This window comes from Phytophthora cinnamomi, assembly GCF_018691715.1.
Source record: "Phytophthora cinnamomi strain GKB4 chromosome Unknown Contig126, whole genome shotgun sequence".
Taxonomy (NCBI): domain Eukaryota; phylum Oomycota; class Peronosporomycetes; order Peronosporales; family Peronosporaceae; genus Phytophthora; species Phytophthora cinnamomi.
The window spans coordinates 85,446-104,315 of record NW_027151059.1 but is presented as its reverse complement, the minus strand read 5'-3'; the positions used below and the strand labels follow the sequence as shown (position 1 = coordinate 104,315).

The 18,870-nt window shown below is 54.7% G+C and overlaps 6 protein-coding genes across 7 annotated transcripts; 4 read left to right on the top strand and 2 right to left on the bottom strand.

Moving 5' to 3' along the window:
- Positions 1 to 1,434: 1,434 nt before the first annotated feature.
- IUM83_10789 (WD repeat-containing protein 63) lies at positions 1,435 to 2,009 on the bottom strand (the record flags this gene model as incomplete). Its single annotated transcript, XM_067935307.1, has 2 exons — positions 1,435 to 1,483; positions 1,603 to 2,009. 2 exons carry the CDS (start codon positions 2,007 to 2,009, stop codon positions 1,435 to 1,437), a joined length of 456 nt encoding a protein of 151 aa, XP_067780634.1.
- A 974-nt stretch (positions 2,010 to 2,983) lies between these two features.
- On the top strand, positions 2,984 to 3,661 carry IUM83_10788 (uncharacterized protein; the record flags this gene model as incomplete). The annotated part of the gene is made up of 1 exon (XM_067935306.1): positions 2,984 to 3,661. One exon carries the CDS (start codon positions 2,984 to 2,986, stop codon positions 3,659 to 3,661), a length of 678 nt encoding a protein of 225 aa, XP_067780695.1.
- A 251-nt stretch (positions 3,662 to 3,912) lies between these two features.
- On the top strand, positions 3,913 to 5,568 carry IUM83_10787 (RNA polymerase II-binding domain; the record flags this gene model as incomplete). Its single annotated transcript, XM_067935305.1, has 6 exons — positions 3,913 to 4,692; positions 4,771 to 4,842; positions 4,924 to 4,959; positions 5,038 to 5,103; positions 5,172 to 5,422; positions 5,502 to 5,568. 6 exons carry the CDS (start codon positions 3,913 to 3,915, stop codon positions 5,566 to 5,568), a joined length of 1,272 nt encoding a protein of 423 aa, XP_067780629.1.
- Positions 5,569 to 7,328: 1,760 nt separating this feature from the next.
- IUM83_10786 (Eukaryotic translation initiation factor 3 subunit A) lies at positions 7,329 to 10,847 on the top strand (the record flags this gene model as incomplete). 2 transcript variants are annotated; one of them, XM_067935303.1, is made up of 2 exons in its annotated part: positions 7,329 to 10,365; positions 10,447 to 10,847. In XM_067935303.1, 2 exons carry the CDS (start codon positions 7,329 to 7,331, stop codon positions 10,845 to 10,847), a joined length of 3,438 nt encoding a protein of 1,145 aa, XP_067780628.1. The 2 variants fall into 2 exon arrangements, with proteins under 2 accessions (XP_067780628.1, XP_067780627.1); XM_067935304.1 differs by having other exon boundaries at positions 7,329 to 10,485; positions 10,537 to 10,847.
- A 301-nt stretch (positions 10,848 to 11,148) lies between these two features.
- IUM83_10785 (NAD binding dehydrogenase) lies at positions 11,149 to 12,270 on the bottom strand (the record flags this gene model as incomplete). The annotated part of the gene is made up of 1 exon (XM_067935302.1): positions 11,149 to 12,270. The coding sequence occupies one exon, from the start codon at positions 12,268 to 12,270 to the stop codon at positions 11,149 to 11,151; it is 1,122 nt and encodes a 373-aa protein (XP_067780694.1).
- A 763-nt stretch (positions 12,271 to 13,033) lies between these two features.
- Positions 13,034 to 13,729, top strand: IUM83_10784 (Bidirectional sugar transporter SWEET7b; the record flags this gene model as incomplete). The annotated part of the gene is made up of 1 exon (XM_067935301.1): positions 13,034 to 13,729. The coding sequence occupies one exon, from the start codon at positions 13,034 to 13,036 to the stop codon at positions 13,727 to 13,729; it is 696 nt and encodes a 231-aa protein (XP_067780626.1).
- Between the last annotated feature and the right edge of the window lie 5,141 nt (positions 13,730 to 18,870).

Genomic DNA, 18,870 nt, shown 5'->3' with positions numbered 1-18,870 from the left:
AGAGCTGATTCCACGTCAATTAGCCACAGTAGCGAGCGACTGATACGCTGCAAACAAGCTTTGGCTTTTGCTGCGTCAGCTCCTGTGACTTCCATCTTCAGATCCGTCACGATCACATTCCGTAATCGCTTCTCCACCTGCACTTGTACCCCGAACTTTTCTCGTAGAATAGGCACTAGTAAAATCTGAAAGCCTGATGCAATCTCACCTGAAAGTTCGTACAGGTAAAGTGGTCGGCGCTTTCCTGTTCCGCGGATGGCGTTTGTGAGCCAGTCGTGCAAGCGCATTCGCTTTGCTTTATCAGTTGTCCAGCTGTCTACTAGACGACGCAAGATGGAGAAGCAAATGTGTTCAGCCTCAGCCTGTTCCTCTTTGGTTTGGCACTGTGCAGTATGATCCAGGAGGGTTTCGTACACTGCTGCCGAGTTTTCCCACGAGGTGTCGTCGCCTTCAGACAGCAAGTCCTCGCGCTCCTTTTCGCACGAGGGGCATTGTCGCCTCAGAAGTACCTGCATCTTTTCCATTCGTTGGAGTAGATCAACTTTGTCACTCTCGACAGCGCGACGTGTGGCATACTCGTACTTCCATTGTACTCGGAACCGTCGAAGTAAATCCTGGAGAACGGAGGCTTGTTGCTCCAGGAATCGCATTCGTGAGCTGGTTCCATAGCCCACCGGGCCTACCGTGCCTGCAGCAGAATCACTTCGATTTTGGTTTTCTGGTGCTGTAGGCACGACAAAATTTGCGAAGCTGGTACTACCACCACCCTGATGGGGTTTCTTCGGCGATCGAACTGTTCTTGAAATCCCTTCGAGCAACTTCAGATTCAGCACTTGCTGGCCTAGGTGGTCCAATTCAGCGAGCAGTCGATCGTTTTCATCTCGGAGGCTGAAGCGGTCATCCAACGCTGGGTACGAAAATTCACCCGATAGCAAATGTGGTGACGGTGCTGCAGAGACATCTACGCGCCTTCGACTTCGTTCTCCTCGACGAGGTGAGCTTCGTGGAGTCACAGGTATATCATCATCCCGAGCGCTCACTGTTCGCATCTCATCAAGCTTGGTGGCGCATGGGTCATCAAGGGTTTGATAAATCTCGATCGTATGGCGTAAGCTTTCGATTAGCTCACGCTCCTCTTCGCGTTCCTCTGTCGATAACGCTAACTCGCGAGCCTGGTCCTCGACCTTAACACGAAGTAGCTGCACTTCGAGCTCGGTCTCCCGGAGTTGAAGCTGGAGCGGCTTGAGCTCCCCGATTTGCTTCTGTGCGCTTGCAAGTTCTCTTCCTAGAACACTGTTGCGACGGTGAGCTTCTTCAAATTTGGCTTCCACTTCGGCGGTACCTTCAAGTACTGTAGGCATGGAGTTTCTCCTTGCAATTGGCACGAACTCGTGTTTCTCCGGACTGTCGCCACTGTGTGCCGGCGAGGGCTCTTCAGACGACGGAGGCTCCTCCGTCGCTATAGTCTGGGAGGTTGATCCCACTGGTGGATCCAGTTGTAGGTGTAGTTTTAGTCGCGGAGACAAGCGCTTACCGCGTCGCTTTCCAGGAGAGTGTCGATTTGGCCGAGCTTGCGCTTGTGCTTGGGCTTCGAGCTCGTACTTCAATTCGTCGATCTGTGCCTTGGCCTTGCTAAGCTCCGATAAGATACTTTGGTTCTCTCTGATGCTCTCACGCAGATGCTCAGACAGTTGGGCCTCTTGCTCATCCTTCTCGGCTACAAGTCTTAGTAGCTCCTCCTTCTCACTCTCGACTTGCGTACATTGTTCCTGCAGTTGGCGCAGCTCCTCTTGCAGCTGTGCGTTCTCCTCTAGCAGTCGAATGCCAGCTCGAGCAGCGTGCTCGAGCTCCGTTTCCTCATCGTCGTCCGCGTCGCTTTCTTCTCCACTGTCCGGAAAGGCCTTCGGGGCGTCTTCTAGCTGGGAATCCTCACTTTCTAGGACGTCATCCGACTCCGAAGCTGCACGACCAACATCCTCGCCATCGTCACTAGTCGGTGATCCAGCCATAGCGACGCCACGCCTAGGCAGAGAACCGCCAGCCAACGAGGGATCTTCAGACGAAACCACACAATGGTGCATGCACCAATGATACAGCGCGGTCTGTAGAGACCCTGAATAGATCATGAAGGGGCGCTAAAAACGGACGTTGAAGTTGTCCGCACTGTCACGTGTCAATTAAGAGCCACACTTTTTTGGTCAAGAAAAAAAAATCGGCTTAGCTTTGGTGCCAATGAGCTACTGCACCTGGTGCTTTTTGGCACGCCATGAAGAATGGGTCCTATGTACTGCTTGAAGGAGCGAAGTTCAGAGTTTTTCCTTCTCAGCGTACAAACACTTTTGTCCAGTGAGCTGCTCGCCGCCAAACATTCAGCGAACATGAAAAATGGGTCCGTTCCACCAGCTCAAGGATAGTTCCAGGGTACTAGTCATTAGCAAGGCGTATGGTGATGCGGAGCGTTCGCCCAAAGCCGCAAGTCGTGTTAGTTGCCGCCCGTGACTGGCTGCAATTGCGCGCCGTGCTCATAGAGGTGAGATCGTCACGTCCTTCGTGTGGACAGCCCTCCTCAAAGTTCTTCAGGAAGATGAAAAGAGAAGATAAAGGCCAAACAGATGTCGGATATCACGATGAAAACAAGGATGGTTGCGGTTATAAGACATGTATGATGTTCTGCCTTCGTGGCGAGTTGACATCACGCCGTGGAAAGTCTAGCGTTGAAGGCCGATAGGTGTATCCCCGAAAATTCGTGAGACCTGCGCCCCAGCTGGCCACATTTGATAGCCGAACTCATAGGGGAAGGTGGTTCCCATACAAAACCAAGGTTTTCAGTGTGTCGGGTCAATATGAGAGCTGTCCCAGCCGGCTGGATGCGGCGCCGACGCTGTCGCACTCAGGCGGTGCGAACGCACATTGCACCGATTGACCGCACTCCTGAAAAAGCGACCAAATACCTAAGCAGCCGCAACACCAAGCAATAGAGATCATGGGCAATAACAACAGTCGCGTGCGTTCGCCTCCGTGCGCCAACCCGTCCTCAACGTACGCGTGCCCGTCCGCTTACGGACGATCATCCGGGACGCTCTTCTCGGCCTCGGCCGTATCCCAGACCGGCACTCCAAACTATGGTGCGCCGAGCCCAGCCGAACGCGGTATGCTGTACTGCAAGACCAAGAACACGACTCCGGCACCGACGCCTTCTGGGCTTTACGCCAAGAAGTCCACGATGAAAGCGAACCAGGCAGCACCTACGCCCACTACGCTGTACTCCGAGCCGTCAGCGGCCTCAGCGCCCAAACCGACGCCAACGTCTTTGTACTCGAAAAAGCCCAAGGGTTCACTGCTCCGTGGTTTCTCGAGATCGTCAATCCCCCGGTCAGGAAAATCGTTGTCGGGTGCATCAATCGGACAGCCGTCCCCTTTTGCGATGTCGGTAGCGTCAGCAAGCTCCGCCTACTCGCGGTCGACGGTGGCGCCCAACGGTGATTTGGCTCCGATGGCCATGACTTCGTGCGTCAAGTGCCGGATGCCGTTTGGAGACTCCACCGCCGCCTTCTGTCGGGATTGCGGCCACCCGCGACCGGCAGGCACTGTCCCTATTGCACCCGCGCAACGGGTGAGCGACGAGCGCAGTTCATTTGGCAAACACGCCGTAGCATTCTAGATCGTTATGTCCTGGTGATAATGTTTATGACGTACATGGATTGGATTGCAGTCGCGAGAGCCCCGAGCCTACTTACCATATCCAAAGCTTGCTGATACACGTACCTGTACTGTAGCAAGTACCGTAACCGTCAGTATAGTACCCTTATCTTGTCTATACTATAGTGTACAGTCTTTCTGCCCACCCTAAGTCCGAAAGTTCTACTCTTTTGACCAGCCAAAATCTAATAACAAGCGCCGCCATCTTGCACTATGGACGAGTTCCTGGCCGACTTACGCGAGCTGGACGAGACGCAGGAGCGCGTCGAGGCCGTGAGCGACGGCATGATGCGTGTGCAGCGCTCGGGCGACGCGTCCCAGGCGCGAGAGATGGTGGAGAGCTGGATCCAGGCGCTGCGGGCCAGCGACTTCCAGTCGGAGCGCGTGGCGTTCCTGTACGTGGCCAACCACGTGCTGCAGAAGACGCTGTTCGGCGAGTCGGAGGCCTCCAAGACGCCGCTATTCGTGGAGCTGTTCATGCAGCACCTGGAGGAGGCGGTGGCGCTCGTGAGCAACTCGCCCATGGACCGCCAGAACGTCACGCGGCTGCTGGAGCTGTGGCACGAGAAGGCGATTTTCACGGACGCCCAGGTGCTCAAGATGTGGCGCTGCACGGGCGAGGACCTGCCCAATTTCCTGGAGGCTGCCGAGGGCGACGCTGGAGCGAAGCAGGGGGAGAAGGCGGCTGATGAGGAGGACTTGGAAGAGCTGCCCGACAACCAGGACGCAGCCGCGGAGCTGCACCACGTGCTGCCCATGAAGCTCAACTCGCACTCGGTGAACCCGGTGCTGGATGTGCTCAAGAAGATTGACCACCACAAGACGGCAGTCAAGTTCCTGGACCAGCAGATCAGAGAGAGACACCAGGTCTTGCTGCAAGACAGCGTTATGAGGTATCAGACGGCAGCGGATCTGGTGGCGGACAGAGCAACGGCATCGTCGCAGATCAAACAACGCACTGAGGACTGTTTGAGACTGGTCAAAGTCCGCAACGTAAGTGATGGAAACTGGGCTGTGGCGGAGTTGTGTGTGTTATTGACAGTTGACATGGTCTTTTGTTGATGCTGGCAGAAATTTATCCGTGACGTAGCAGACTTGAAAGCGCAGCTCACCGAAGCGATTGCGAATATGATTGACTACGAGGTAATGTTGAGTTTGGATATAGATACTATTTGCCCAGCAGATATTTACGTTCTTGGTATTGCTCTTAATTAATGACTGTAGGAAGAAGCAGCGACCAAGATCGAGCAGAAGCTTGAGGTACCGTTACATTATGCGGATGCACCTACGGCGGAATCTTGTCCTCATGATTGTTTTGTTGCTATTTTTTATGGCCAGCAATGTGACGAGATCGACTTAGGGCTGATGGATTTGACGGATCACAAAAACAAATTCCCCGAAGAGGTAGGCTAATTCGATATTGTATCTTACTTTGATAGCAGTGCAAGCCTAACGGTGGGACGTGGATGAAGTGGTCGCGCGCACGGATTGTGAGTATGCAGCGCCGAAAGCAGCGCGAGGAATTCCAGCGTCAAAAGGACGAAGAAATCGCTCGCCTCCACCAAGAGGCTATTGCTGAGAGCGCGATGCATGCGATGAACTTGGAGGCTGATATGAACTCCAATTCGACCTCTGAGCTGCAATCTCTTTCCAAGGAGTTCAAGGACCGTCCGCAAGAGAAGGACGCCAAAACGGACAATGAGAATGAGCTCGTCTGGAATCCGTGCGTGCTATGTAATGGCATGAAGCCGAACATTGCTAGCAAGCAACTAACAACGTGCGTTTAATGCTGCTTATTTCAGGATTCGGAAGGAATTGGTACCGCTGCGAAGCTTGAACGTCGACTGGGAAGATTGGCGAGACCACTGATTGGAATGCTACACGTAGCTTTCTTTCTCCTTCGTATAATATAATTCAGCGCCCTATCACAACAAATGAACCAGATCATTACTGAGCTCAAAGTTAAAAGAAAGGAGTATTAATAATATACGGAGAATAATGGCGATCGACATTGTGCTAAAGAGTTGAAGTTTGTTTGTATACCACGCTAATAGGTTACCGTTGACTTTTTCTTCCGCGTCGCTGATGTGTCGTGGGCGTGAACTCTTGCTACCTGCCTTCATTTGTTTTCTGCACGTTCTGCATGATGCTTTCCCCATGCCAGATCCGTAGTCAGCACAAACAACTTCAGCATGAAAGACACGACGACACGGCTGAAGATTTCGGTGGCTCCCCACGTCCGCGGGGACTTGGCCTTCTCGGCGACAACGCAGCAGAAAAACACAGGCGCGAGCATCCACGAGACTGCCTTATCAGCCAGTCTAGCGTTCTCGAGCTCTTCGACAGTATGCCGACCGATATGTTGGGAAAGTGGCGTCGGTGACAGTAGCTCCGGATGGTCCGTTTGCACCCGGACTAGCCCCCACAACTCGTCAGTGAGCTTTGCAACTGGGGTCTGCATTGCGGCGAAAATGTAAATCTGGCCATCGATTGTCATCGTCATCATCATCGCCATCGCAAAACGTTGAGCAACAGTAGAGACCCACTTGGAAAAGCGTCTGGGTCCCAGCAGGCGACGAAGCAGATTCGACTGTGGAGGCTTGGATTTGAGTCGTCGACGCACAGATGTGGACGGCTGTGCGAACATTCGGGCGGTAGCGATTTTGCGCCATTGGGGCGACACAGGTGCTGGACGCATTGCTGGGCAGTGGTCGGAATGAAAAATGCTCGAGGCAGGTGCTTCTGAGCAATGTCGTGCGTGTCTGAAGCAAGCTGAGAATTCCGTTTCTTGCACGCAACTGACCCATTTATTTTCGGGGTTGAATCTTGGATGCAAGTGACGTCTATTACTGCAGGCGAGAATCGCAGACTCTGCGATTCTCGCTAGTGACGAAGATAGTTGTGGGAGCCTTCAAGACGCTATCTAGTCCACTGGGAGGCAGGAGAATGGCTCAGTTTGCTGTTAATTTGCGGCAGTTTAGTCAGGAGAGGCTCCTGCTAACGTTACTGGAAGCTCGCCAACGAGAAAAGCCGAGAAAGCCGGCATCGTATTTTGCGCTTCGCATACCATCCGCCATCGCAGCGAGGCTTCGACAAAGCAAAAATGAAGCCGCTTCGTTTTTGCTGGTCTTGCCAAACCTAATGGGCGAGGCTCTGCCCTAATCATGGTGTTACCTTACCCGAGCACCACCGCACATTTTCCCTACACAACTGGCTGCACTACTGCACCACCCCTCTCTCACACACAATTTTTCAAACGCACCTGCCCTTTGCGCCGAGCAGCTCAGTCACGGTCTCAACAATTTCACAGCAGATCCCTGTACTAATGCTTAGGACGAGATTGCTCAGGGAAGAGCGAAAACCAAAGCGTCCCCATGCAGATTCATAGATCGCAACACAACTTGACCGTGTGGACCACCCCACTTCACCCCAATACTGGCCCCTCTTCTGGGCCTTTGCCAACCAGCCAACCCGGCCGCACATCCCTCAGTCAGTAAACGGGAGCTCTCCGCTCAACCTTCCGAGTACGTCCTGGACCCTCCCCCCGCCTTCCTCTCCTCCTCCTTGCACGTGCACTAACCCGCTTCTCGCCCCCTACCTGCAGCTCCCTACACACACAGGAAAGTAGCATGTCGCACTTCTTCCACAAGCCCGAGAACGCGCTGAAGCGCGCGCGCGAGCTGCTGGCCATCCCCAACGTGGACGCCGGCGTGCTCAAGCGCACGAAGCACTCGGCGCTGGAGATCCTGCACGATGCGCTGATCGCCAAGAAGAACCGCACGTGGCAGCCCACGCACGAGGAGCTCATGATCCTGTACCTGGACATTTGTCTGGAGCTGCAGATGGGCCGCGTGGCCAAGGACGGCCTGCACCAGTACCGCAACCTGAGCATCCAGCACAACCCGGCGTCGCTCGAGACCATCATCAAGCACTTCGTCACGCAGGCGGAGCGCAAGCTGGCGGCCGCCAAGAAGGAGAGCAACGAGCTCAACCTGCTGGCCGCCGCCAAGGTGGACCTGGACGCCGCGCAGACGCCCGAGGACGTCATGCTGTCCACCACGACGTTCGAGGGCTCGAGCGACCGCACGGACCGCGAGGTGGTCGTGCCCTGGCTGCGCTTCATGTGGGAGACGTACCGCACGGTGCTGGACATCCTCAAGAGCAACTCGAAGCTCGAGCCGCTGTACAAGGCCACGGCCATGCAGGCCTTCGACTTCTGCATCGAGTACCAGCGCAAGATCGAGTTCCGCCGCGTATGCGAGATCATGCGCAACCACCTGAGCGCGCTGCAGAAGCACGCGGCCGCGCCCACCACGCAGTCCACGCGCCAGATGCGCAGCTGGGATGGCTTCACGCTCGAGAGCGTGGAGCGCCTGCTGGAGGTGCGCTACCGCCAGCTGCAGGTCGCCACGGACCTCGAGCTCTTCTCGGAGGCCTTCCGCACGATCGATGACATCAACAACATCATGAACCTCGTGGAGCAGACCCCGCGCGTGGAGCTGCTCGTCACGTACTACGAGAAGCTGGCGCAGATCTTCCAGGTGTCCAAGAACCACCTCTTCCACGCCTACGCGCTGTACAAGTGGTACTCGCTGCGCGTGGCGGGCCTGCAGGGTCTTGCTGGCGCCCAGGCGCTGCAGGAGCTGCCCGTGCTGGTGTCCGAGGAGGAACAGAAGGAGATGGCCACGCGTGTAGTCCTCGCGGCACTATCTATCCCGCTGCTGGACTTCGAAGCGTCCTCGTCCGTCCTGGGCGACGACGATTCGTCCTCGGCTGCCCAGGCCGCCGACAGCTCGCTGACTGCCTCTGCGCGCGACAAGAACTCGCGCATGGCGGCCCTGCTGGGCTTTGCCACGACGCCGACGCGTGCTAACCTCCTCGAGGACATCGAGGCTGCTGGTCTTCTCCCTAAGGCCTCAACTGCCGCGACCGAGATTTTCCAGCGCGTTGAGCTGCAGGAGGTGGACCCGCTTCAGATCGTTAAGCAGGTGCAACCGTTCTTGACGACGATTCGTGCTGAGCCTCTTGCCAAGGCTTACGTCGATGGCGTGGAGCGCCTTGTGGTGCGCCGCGTGCTCTTCCAGCTTACGCGCGTGTACGCCAGCGTGACCATCGCTCACCTGCGCTCGATCTTCGTTGGCCTTGACGTTTCCTACGAAGAGATCGAGACGCTGATCGCGCGCTCCCGCAGTCTGAGCACTGTCGCCCACGCCAGCGCTCCTAGCCTGTCGAGCATGTACCGCCGCAATGTTACACAGCACGGCAGCAATAACGCTGAGACGTCCTCGGCTGACGCTGTGTCCTCCACTCAGACGCGTACTAAGATTCGCATCGACCACGTCGAGCAGTGCATTCGCTTCACGGACGCTGTCGACCTTGAGGCCAACGCCGCCCAACTTACTCTTTTGGGTGAGCGTCTCTCTCGTGCGATGAACAAGGTGCCTGTCGCTGCTGCGTCTGCTGCTGCTGCTCGTAACGAGCAGAAGAAGAAGCTGTTCGCCGCTACCCGTGCCCGCATGCAGGAGCAGCGCTCGGAGATGCTGGCTCGCCGCGAGGTGATTGAGCGCAAGAAGGAGGAGCTCGAGAAGCTGCAGCAGGAGAAGCTGCAGTCCTTGGAGAAGAAGCGCCAGGAGTTCGCTCAGCGCCGCGCAGAGATGGAGAGGGAGCGTCTAGCACAGGAAGCTCGCCGTCGTGAGGCTGAGAAGAAACAAAAGATTCAGGACGAGATCAAGCTGAAGGAGACCCGCCAAATGCTGGACAAGCTGGGCCACACGGATGTGAGCGACCTGGACCTTGCTACCATCGACAAGGAGAAGGTGCTCAACGAGGCTAAGGAGAAGGCTAAGAAAGCTAAGGAGCTTGCTCAGCAGAAGCTCCGCGAAAATGCGCGTCGTCTGGACTACATCGTGCGCGCCACGCGCGAAGAGGAGCAGCCTATTCTGCAACGCCAGGTCGCTGAGGCTAAGGCCGAGGCTCTAAAGCGCTACGAGGAGGAGTCGGCTGCGAAGCTGAAGCGCGCCAAGGAGGAGCACGAGCACGGTCTCAAGGAGAAGGCCCGCCTGGCCCCTGCTATCACGGTTAGCGCCGAGTTTGTTGAGGCGCACAAGGCCCGTCGTATTGAGCAGTACAAGAAGGCTTCCGAGGAACAGAAGAAAAAGGCTATGCTGGAGCGTCTGAGCGCCCGTGTGGCTCACGCTAAGGAGCGTTATGAGGAGGAGCAGCGTCGTCTTCGTGAAGAAGAGGAAGAGAAGGAACGTATCCGCCGCGAGGAGGAGGCCGAGCGTGAGCGTCAACGCCAGATCGAGGTGGAGGAGGAGATCCGTCGCCAGGAAGAGGAAGAGGCTGAGGAGCGTCGCATCGCCGAGGAGAAGGAGCGTGAGGAGCAGGCCCAGCGCCAGCGCGAGGAAGAGGAGAAGAGCATTGAGCAGCGCAGCCAGGGCCGCTTCGGCAGTGCTGGTGCTCGTGGCCTGACCGGTGGCTTCCGCGACTCGTACCGTGGCCGTGATGACGACCGTCGCGGCGATGACAGGGATGATGGCGAGTGGACCCACGTCAACCGTGGTGGTCTCTCTGGCCGTGCACAGACTGCTGCACCGGAAGGCCGCTGGGAGCGTCGTGGACCTCCGGCTCGTGAGAGTTTCGGCGACCGCGATGGACGCGAGGGTAGTGGCCTGCGCCGTGCCTTCGGGGGCGAGCGTGAAGGAGGCTTGCGCCGTGGCTTCGGTGGTGACCGTGAGGAACGTGAAGGTGGCCTGCGCCGTGGCTTCGGTGGTGACCGTGAGGAACGTGAAGGTGGCCTGCGCCGTGGCTTCGGTGGTGACCGTGAGGAGCGTGAAGGCGGCTTGCGCCGAGGCTTTGGTGGCGACCGCGAGGAGGGCGGCTCTCGCTGGGGCAACCGCGATTCGTTCCGTCGCGGTGATGGCGAGCGCGATTCGTTCCGTCGCGACGGTGACCGCGACTCGTTCCGCCGTGGCGGTGACCGTGATGGCGAGCGTGACTCTTTCCGCCGTGGAGGAGACCGTGATGCCGACGACCGCTTCTTCGGCCGCTCGCAGCGTGAAGGCTCGTACCGCCCGCCACGTGCTGGTGACCGCGAGGGCTCGTCCCGCGAGAACACTCGTGCCCCTGAGTCTGGCCGCTGGAGATAGGCATTGAACAACTCGTCGTTAGTGCTTTTGTAGGAATACGATCCAAGGTAGCAGCAGGTTAAGGCGTGTTGGCGTGCTAAGCGAGAGTGCGATTGGCCTCGTTGCAACTTGCTCGACAATTGATGAGAACGCGTCGCACCGGTTCAAACGCACGGCGCCTAACTATTTAACTAGTTTGGTTGTACCTTCACCGAGTTCACTCTTCGCATTCATCATCATGAAGTTGATATACTCTTTGAGCTTTACACTCGTTTGCTACAACACCACATACTACGAGCTTCATCACTTGCTACGCACCTGCTTAGTTGGCCAGAGCCACGTCGCGGATCTTGCACGTCAACGCGTACGTGTTCACGGCGTCCTGGTACTGGCAGCGGATGTCGTCGCCCTCGCCGTGAACCGCCTTCAGGAACTCGCGGTCCTCCGTCAGGTACATGTCGTCCCCAGGGAACTCGAACGTCAGCTCCTCGTCGCTGTCGCCCTGTAGCACCTTGAGCGTTGGCGTCTCTGAGTACGGCTTGACCACGCCGATGCGCAGGCCGTCCGCCATGATCTCCAGCGACGCGTCGTACGCCTCGCCCTGCAGCAGCGCGCCGTGCACCAAGTTGCCCAGCGCACCACTCTTGAAGAACCAGTTGGCCACGTGCGCGCGCGGCACACGGTTCTCCGCCGGGACGGTCGTCTCGTCAACGGGCACCTTCTCCAAGTAGCCGATGTCCCCGGGGGTAAGGCTGGCCTTGACGCTGCGGCTGTAGACGGTATCCATGTCCACCTCGCCAACAAGGTAGCGCGAGATGTCGGCGAAGTGCGTGGCCTGCTCCACGATGGGACCACCGCAGTGCTCCGAGTTCCACCAGAACGGACTCGGGATATTCGCGTACGTGCAGTTGTAGCGCGCCATGAGGCACACGGGCTTCTTGCCCTTCAGCAGCTCCTTGATCTTCTCACCGAAGAGCGAGTAGCGGAACATGTAGCCGACGGACACCACGAGCTTCTTCTCCTTGCGGAGAGCTTCCACTTCCGCTGCGTACTTGGTGACCTCGTCCACAGGCGCGTTCGACAGCGGCTTCTCGAGGAACAGGTGAGCACCTGCGCGGAGGCACTGCAGCTCCAACGGGTACTTGTAGCAGCCGTGGAATGAGGGCGGCACACCGATGAACACGGCCGTGGGCTTGACGGTATCGAGCATATCTTGCAGGTCCGCGAACACTTCCGTGTTGGCCCAGATGTGCGCGAACTCCTTGTTGGCGCGGCGAGTTTCGACCTTCTCTTTAGCCTTGGCGACAAGCGGGTCCACGACAGCCACGATGACGGCGCCGAGTTTTTCGAGGCGAGAGGCGTGGTCCCAGGGACCCTCGGCGCCTCCGAAGTTGACGGCGCCGGCGCCGACAAGGGCCACACGGGTTCCGGAGATAGATGACATGTTGGTGGTAGTTGACGCTGAAAGGTGTTTGTAGTGGATAGCAAAACCGGAAATGAAGGAGTGGCTTCGAGTCCAAGCCTTTGGACGCGATCTCGAAGTTTTAGATCAGAATGGTATTTTTGCCGGCTAATCCCATGAGATATTGAAGAGGCGAAGTGCTGGCGGTACCATCGAATTGCACGTGGTTGAACATGGACGCTTGAAGACCTACTGCGTTGGCACCAGTAGTCCGCTTTAACCCATCAATCTGTCCAGGAGGCGTGACGTCACCCTTTACATATAGTTAGCAAAGTGAAAACGCATAAACACAATTTTGAGGCTACTCGGCATAATGACATCATGCGAAACGAATCCCGCGACTTCACCCTTAACACGTGCCTTCGGTTCTGACGTAGCTTGTCGAGAAAGTACACGCGGTCCTGACACACAGTTTCTCCTGTTGACAGGGAGGTGCAATCATCAAAAACGTGAGGTGAAATAAGTACCCCAAGCAGGTTCATTTGCCTGTGCCGAAGGGCTTAGGCATCCGAAACCCGCGATCTCCTGTCAGTATTACTAAGAAAAGCGGCACCGCGCCACGACATGACTACCTAACGCATTCTTGCACATCTGAAAGTGGTTGAAGTCCAAGGCACCGCATGCATCCGTTCCTGCCATCTTCAAACCACACATCAGACCACAACATCCAACAAGTGCACGCCTGAGCCGTTTTGTACGGATCCTCGCATTCCCCAATTGGCTACCACGCGCTCCAACATCCAAGATGGCTTCTGATGCCGCTGAGACGACGATCAACGTCCTTGCCACCATCGCTACGGCCTGCATCTTCCTCAGTATGCTCCCCGGAATGTACATCGTACACAAGAAGCGGAAAACAACCGGCGTCAACTTCTACCCGCTCGCGATGATGTTTGGCCAGAGTATGGGCTGGGTCATTTACTCACTTGCGGACCACGCGTTCTTCCCGGTGGGAGCGGTCAACTGCCTGGGGGCTGTTCTCGGCGTCATCTTCTCGGCCGTCTTTATCCTTCACGAGAAGGAGCGTCGAGTGCGATACTCCATTTTCTTCTGTGGTGTGTTCGCACTTATAATCGCTCTACTGCTCTATCGCTTTCTGGGCACGCAAGACGACGACACGATCGCGAAGGTGCTGGGGTACTTTGCCGACGTTATGGCCATCATCATGTTCGGGTCGCCACTTATGCTCATGGGTGACGTTATCAAGACCAAAAACTCGGAGATCATCGCGGCGCCAATGGCGGTGTCCGGCTTTGTCAACGGTGCGCTTTGGACCACGTATGGTATCATGCAGACGGACTACTATGTGCTCGTGCCGAACGCCATCAGTGGGTTGCTGTGCCTGGTGCAAGTGATTCTAGTTGTGATTTTTCCGCGTAGTCGATCGGGAGAGAAGAAGGGGGAGCTATCTGAGAAGCTGTCTGTGGACAATGAGGCGTAGATCCTCGACCTTTGCTTGTAGATATGACAATAACCCTGAGGCAATGGATAAGTGACTTCTGCATAAGCTTTTTATAATACTACAGTACAGTCAAACCTGTTTATATGATCCTCCCTATTTGAGCCTTGCCATTTATTTGATGCAAGCTTTGTTGCTACCAAATATTTTACTTCGTTTTTTTGTATAACCGCTGTTTATATGTATACAAGGTATATGAGTCACATTTTGGAGGACCAAACTAGGTCTAACCTGTTTATTTGATTCACACTGTTCACGACCACACACTCTTCAAAGCCCCCACTGCTCAACGCCCAACGCCCAACGCAAGCCCCCTTCCCTCGCAATGTCTCCTCGCACCTGTCTGACGCTAGAACAAAAGCTCCAAGTGCACCTAAAGCTCAAGCAGAATCCTGGCATGAACAACCCCATGCTCGCTGAGTGGATTTGACAGCGATTTTATCGAAGTGGGAGGGCGCTGTGAGCGCTAGTGAGTATCTGGCAGTGGACAAGGACGTGCCTGCGCACGAGCCAGATGTGATAGTGGACGAAGCAGCAGGAAGTGATGCAGTTTCGCAGGACGAGCAGGAGGAGGAGGAGGACCTGGAACCCACAATTCAACCTGCCATCGCTCTGAGACACTGCATGGAGCTGTCTGCATTTCTGCTTCAATGCGGAGAGCAGACTGATAGAGAACGAAGAGCTTTACAGACCGTGACCGCTTTGGTTCGGGAGACTACGGTGAAGGCAAAGCAGCAGCGAATTATGCGCGATTTCTTTACGTGCACCACATTTTTTTTTTAAACTGAGTCCATTTTATATGAGTCATTGTTGTAGATGGCCACCAACGGGGCCTCATATAAACAGGTTTGACTGTATTCCAAAATCATCTTCGACCGTATGTGACAGAAAAACGCACACGAAAAAACTCGGCATTTTCGGCGAAAATGAGTGATAGAGCTATTCCTATTCTAAACTTGACGGGTAAACCATGTATAGATAAACGGAATTCTTCGTGCAGATTGCGCGAAGCATCGTGTAGAAACATTTCTATACTATTTCTAAGTTGAATAGGCAGTTTAGAAACTGCGTTGAAGTGAGAGGCCACAATGGAAGACTGTGGTCTTTTATCCTGGGGAATGAGCTTGGAAGGCTCGCATCCCCCACTCAGCCGTCTATCGAACGGACGTGGCCTGTTGAAAAATGTGAAGTTCAACTGGAGACGGGTTGTCGGCAAGATGTTCTTGAGCGGACTTAATCAGAAAAGGGTAACCGCCCTTTGAAAATGCAGAATCGACAACGCACCGCGCTCCAGTATCTTCATACACCTGCTCCAGTTTGTTGTATACCCCTCCCCATGCTGCAATCAAAGAATCGTGCATTGAGCCAGGAGCATTGATGGCGCATGCCGTGATGACTCCATTCGGAGTGAAACCCAATACATTGCTCACGTAATGATCACAAGTCCACCTGTTGTAGAACGCATTTTGAAGGACGGGGTCGCTTGATTGCTCGAGGTTGAGCTTGAGACCATCAGCAACTGCAAATACGTCTTGAAGAGATGAGTACTACTTTGCAGAGATAACGCGCTGGAAGATTGTAATTTCATCGCTTGAAGGCAAAGGACAGCATCATATTTGTCTGCAGTCAACGCCTTTAAAAGTATCCTCCTGCTGAATTGTAGAAACAGCGAGCAAACGGTATGTGTGACGCCAAACAGCATACACAAAATGTATTCCGACCCACGTGTGCCAGTCCACGCCAATGCCAAAGTCGACGCTGAAACAGTGTACGGGGCTTGCACCGGCGGCTGCGTCGACGGTCTTGTCGACGACGACACCAAAAGGCAAGCAGAGCTGCGTGGTGCATTTCAAGCAGAAGATAAAATGAGCTTATAGCAGCAAGTCGGCGATACGGGTGTGCTGCAACCTCTCTGCGCGCACCCCCACAGCACTCGTATTGACGCGCGGGGACGCGCTGGTAGTCAACGTAGCCTGCGGAACATGGAGCTGGTCGCGGCGCGGCGAAGGGCATCGCAGTGGTAGAGTTCCAGATTCGACTGACTCGGGAAAGCGACTCAAGGTTGCCGAACACAGCGCCGGCGGGAGCTCGCTGATGGCCTGCAACACATTGGGCACGGAGGAACGCAAGCCGGCCTTGAAAATTGCAGTGGAGAGGCTACTGGCTTCAGAGGATAGACGCTGCTGCCGGCAGCGGGACCGCGTTTGTAGTCCGCTCAATACAACGTCAACGTTGAAACGAAAAAAAAGCTCGGAATGCAGTCGAGTGCCTCCACGGCTGCGTTTCAAGACTGCCCGTTCCTATAGAGCGCGAGTTTGAAGTGACTCAGGCAGTTATCTATGCTTGTGGATGTGTACACAACTCTATCCGGCGTCAAGATAGTTGCGCCTCAGCCGAGGACATTGAAGAGGAGGATGAAAGTGATGGCGACAACGCTATCACAGAGAAAGTATTCCCATTTGACTTCAGAACCGCCAGGAATTGGAGAGACTGGGTGTCAGACGCGATGTGGATGGAGTACGACAACCGCGGCAATGCGCGAAAAGCTAGGAGACAGCTCCAGATAGATGATGCTGGGTTCAAAATTATTGAAACCCCGCCAATCGACTCCATAAAGAAAGCGATCTCGTCCCTGTTTTCTTGCGTCTCGTCCTATATTGTCCACCATGGTCCACTAAAGTCCATCCCCTCGTTCCATAACGTCCTCTGACGTCCACATCCCCGTCCCGTATTGTCCACCGCGTCCCATATCTGGGACGTGATCACGTAGAAAGTGGTGTCGACCTCCTGCCTGGATAATTATGAGCCCAGCAGAGCAGTATGCTATGTCTAGAATAGGGGTCGTTCCTGAAACCTCAACACATTAAACGCTCATTTCGGTAGAACCAGGGCGTTAACGTTTGGGTACGACTTGTATCCGCACCGGAGCCAAGGACACCAGGAACGGCTGGCTCCACGAGGGAGGAGTCGCTGTCCACTCGTGACCAATCAGAGCGCTCTTGGTGCTCATCTTCGCGCCCTGATTGGCTGACGCGCTGGGTCAGCCCGTTTTATCACCGCGGTGCCCGCTGATTGGTTCCCCAGCGACTTGAGCAGATTGACGAATGCCGAGCTTTGGAATTCCTCAAGTTGAACAGCTCTGCGGTCTGCCAGAGCGCACGGCAAATTCGTTTTAACTGATGGCGCACACCACGAAGGGGGGGGCATCTTTAGGTGAAGCACGTAGCCGACACCGGCGAGCACGTACATCCCCTTAGCAATATCTTAAACTAAGTCGCTGCGGACCAGAATCGTTGGGTCGTGGGCAGCGCCCTCTGTGTCTGGATAGATGTAGGCTACGTTTAGTTTCCAGCCCGAGGCTATGAGGACATTGGTAAATGTCGAAACCATGACTGGTACACGAACGCCGTCGATAGCCACTAACACTAGGTCGAAGTGTGGGAACACTTCGGCGAAGTCCCTAGGCACTGAGTCGGGCATGTGTATGGTGTCCGCTAAGGCTCGAATAATTGCATAGAGACCGACGTGTCGGTAGCGATGAACGGTAGGATAGGCCATCCGGAACTCTTGGCCTCGGCAAGCCGCTGCTCGACCAATCCAGTCCAGCGTTACAGCAGTCACTTCTGGCCGCTGTTTGATTTTCCTGGATATGAAAGGAGAATATATATATATAAATATAATGTGTTGTACACCTTTCGCTCCATTTGGAAGTGTCACCGAATAAGAATGGGTTAGCACTACACTGTCGTAAATCTTATCGAAACAGCGTTTACCTCTTCCTCAAGTTGCAACGTACTGCTTGTAGTAACGGCAGCAGCTGTAGTGCATCTCCTTGACTTTTCTGCCGTCATAAACGGTAAATCTTACTAGTACTTGTGAAGAATGAAAACACAGGCGCGATTTTTACGTCATATAAAGCTAGAACGAAGTTAAGTTTACTGTGCACGGAGCTGTTCACGTTTTGTCAGGAAGCTCTGGTTTGCAGGATAAACTGGGCGGATCCCCTCAATCGGTGATCTTTGTACAGGCGTAAGCTGAGCGCGTGAGACAGCCCGCCTCGCTTCACCAGCAGGGGGGGGGGTCTTATATATTAAATGTTTTGGTTGACTTTTTGATTTAATACTACTGCCCCGCATAACCATTCCATGATAGCGCAAGTTTGTGGTCATCAGAGATTGAAAAAAAATAAAATTGGCATGTATTTATGACAATCCTGAGGACCGCAGCACATAGTGCTGTTTAGCTTCTTTTTGCAGTCGAATATTGCAAAATACACTACCTTCTTGCAATTTGCTACTGTAACAGTACAGTAAATTATAGTAATTGCTGGCAAAGTTATGTTCTTAATGAAAGGTACCGACTAATCTTTGTTATCACCTTCTATTTGCTATGGCATACAGCAGTGATATAGCCAATCAGAGCGCGCGCGGGAAGGACCTTGGTGCACCCTTTGTTATGGGGATTGCTAAGGAGGGCCCTCATCAGGAGGGCCCTCGTTACAACCAGGGCATTTGGGCAAGCAGATGGCAGATAGTAACGCCCCAAAATGGGCAACACGCAATACCAAGTACACTGACCCACTTTCGCTGATTCGGGTCACGAGCGTTCTTGACGTGGCTACGGCTTGGAAACACAGTAAGACTCCTACTCTGTTTCAATGTACGTTACTATCATTAGCTCTTAGCTTCTAACTCGTCTCTCGTTCTTAGGAAAGTACATAAGATGCGAGGTTCATGTCAGCACGTAGGAAGAAGCAATTAATAGAGGACATCATTTCGAAAATCGTTCAGTCTTCCCGCACACACACTATGAAACTCTACGAAGATGGAGTCCAGGTTATCAAGAAGGCGATCACGCATGAACAAGCGGCTGCTATTCGACTCAAGGCTAACGATATCGAGAAGTGGGCCACCGTTTTCAGCATTGGAACAACCCAAGACGAGTTCCGATTGCAGGCGTATGTCCCAGCATGGAATCAATCCGACAGCCCACTTTCGCCAGTCGAGGCCGCTGCGAAGAATTATGCGGCCGCATACAACGAGCACTGGATCATCCGAACCGGCTCGTGGGTGTTCTTGAAATCTTTTCCAGGTGGCCCACTACAGCAAGTTCACAGGGACTTT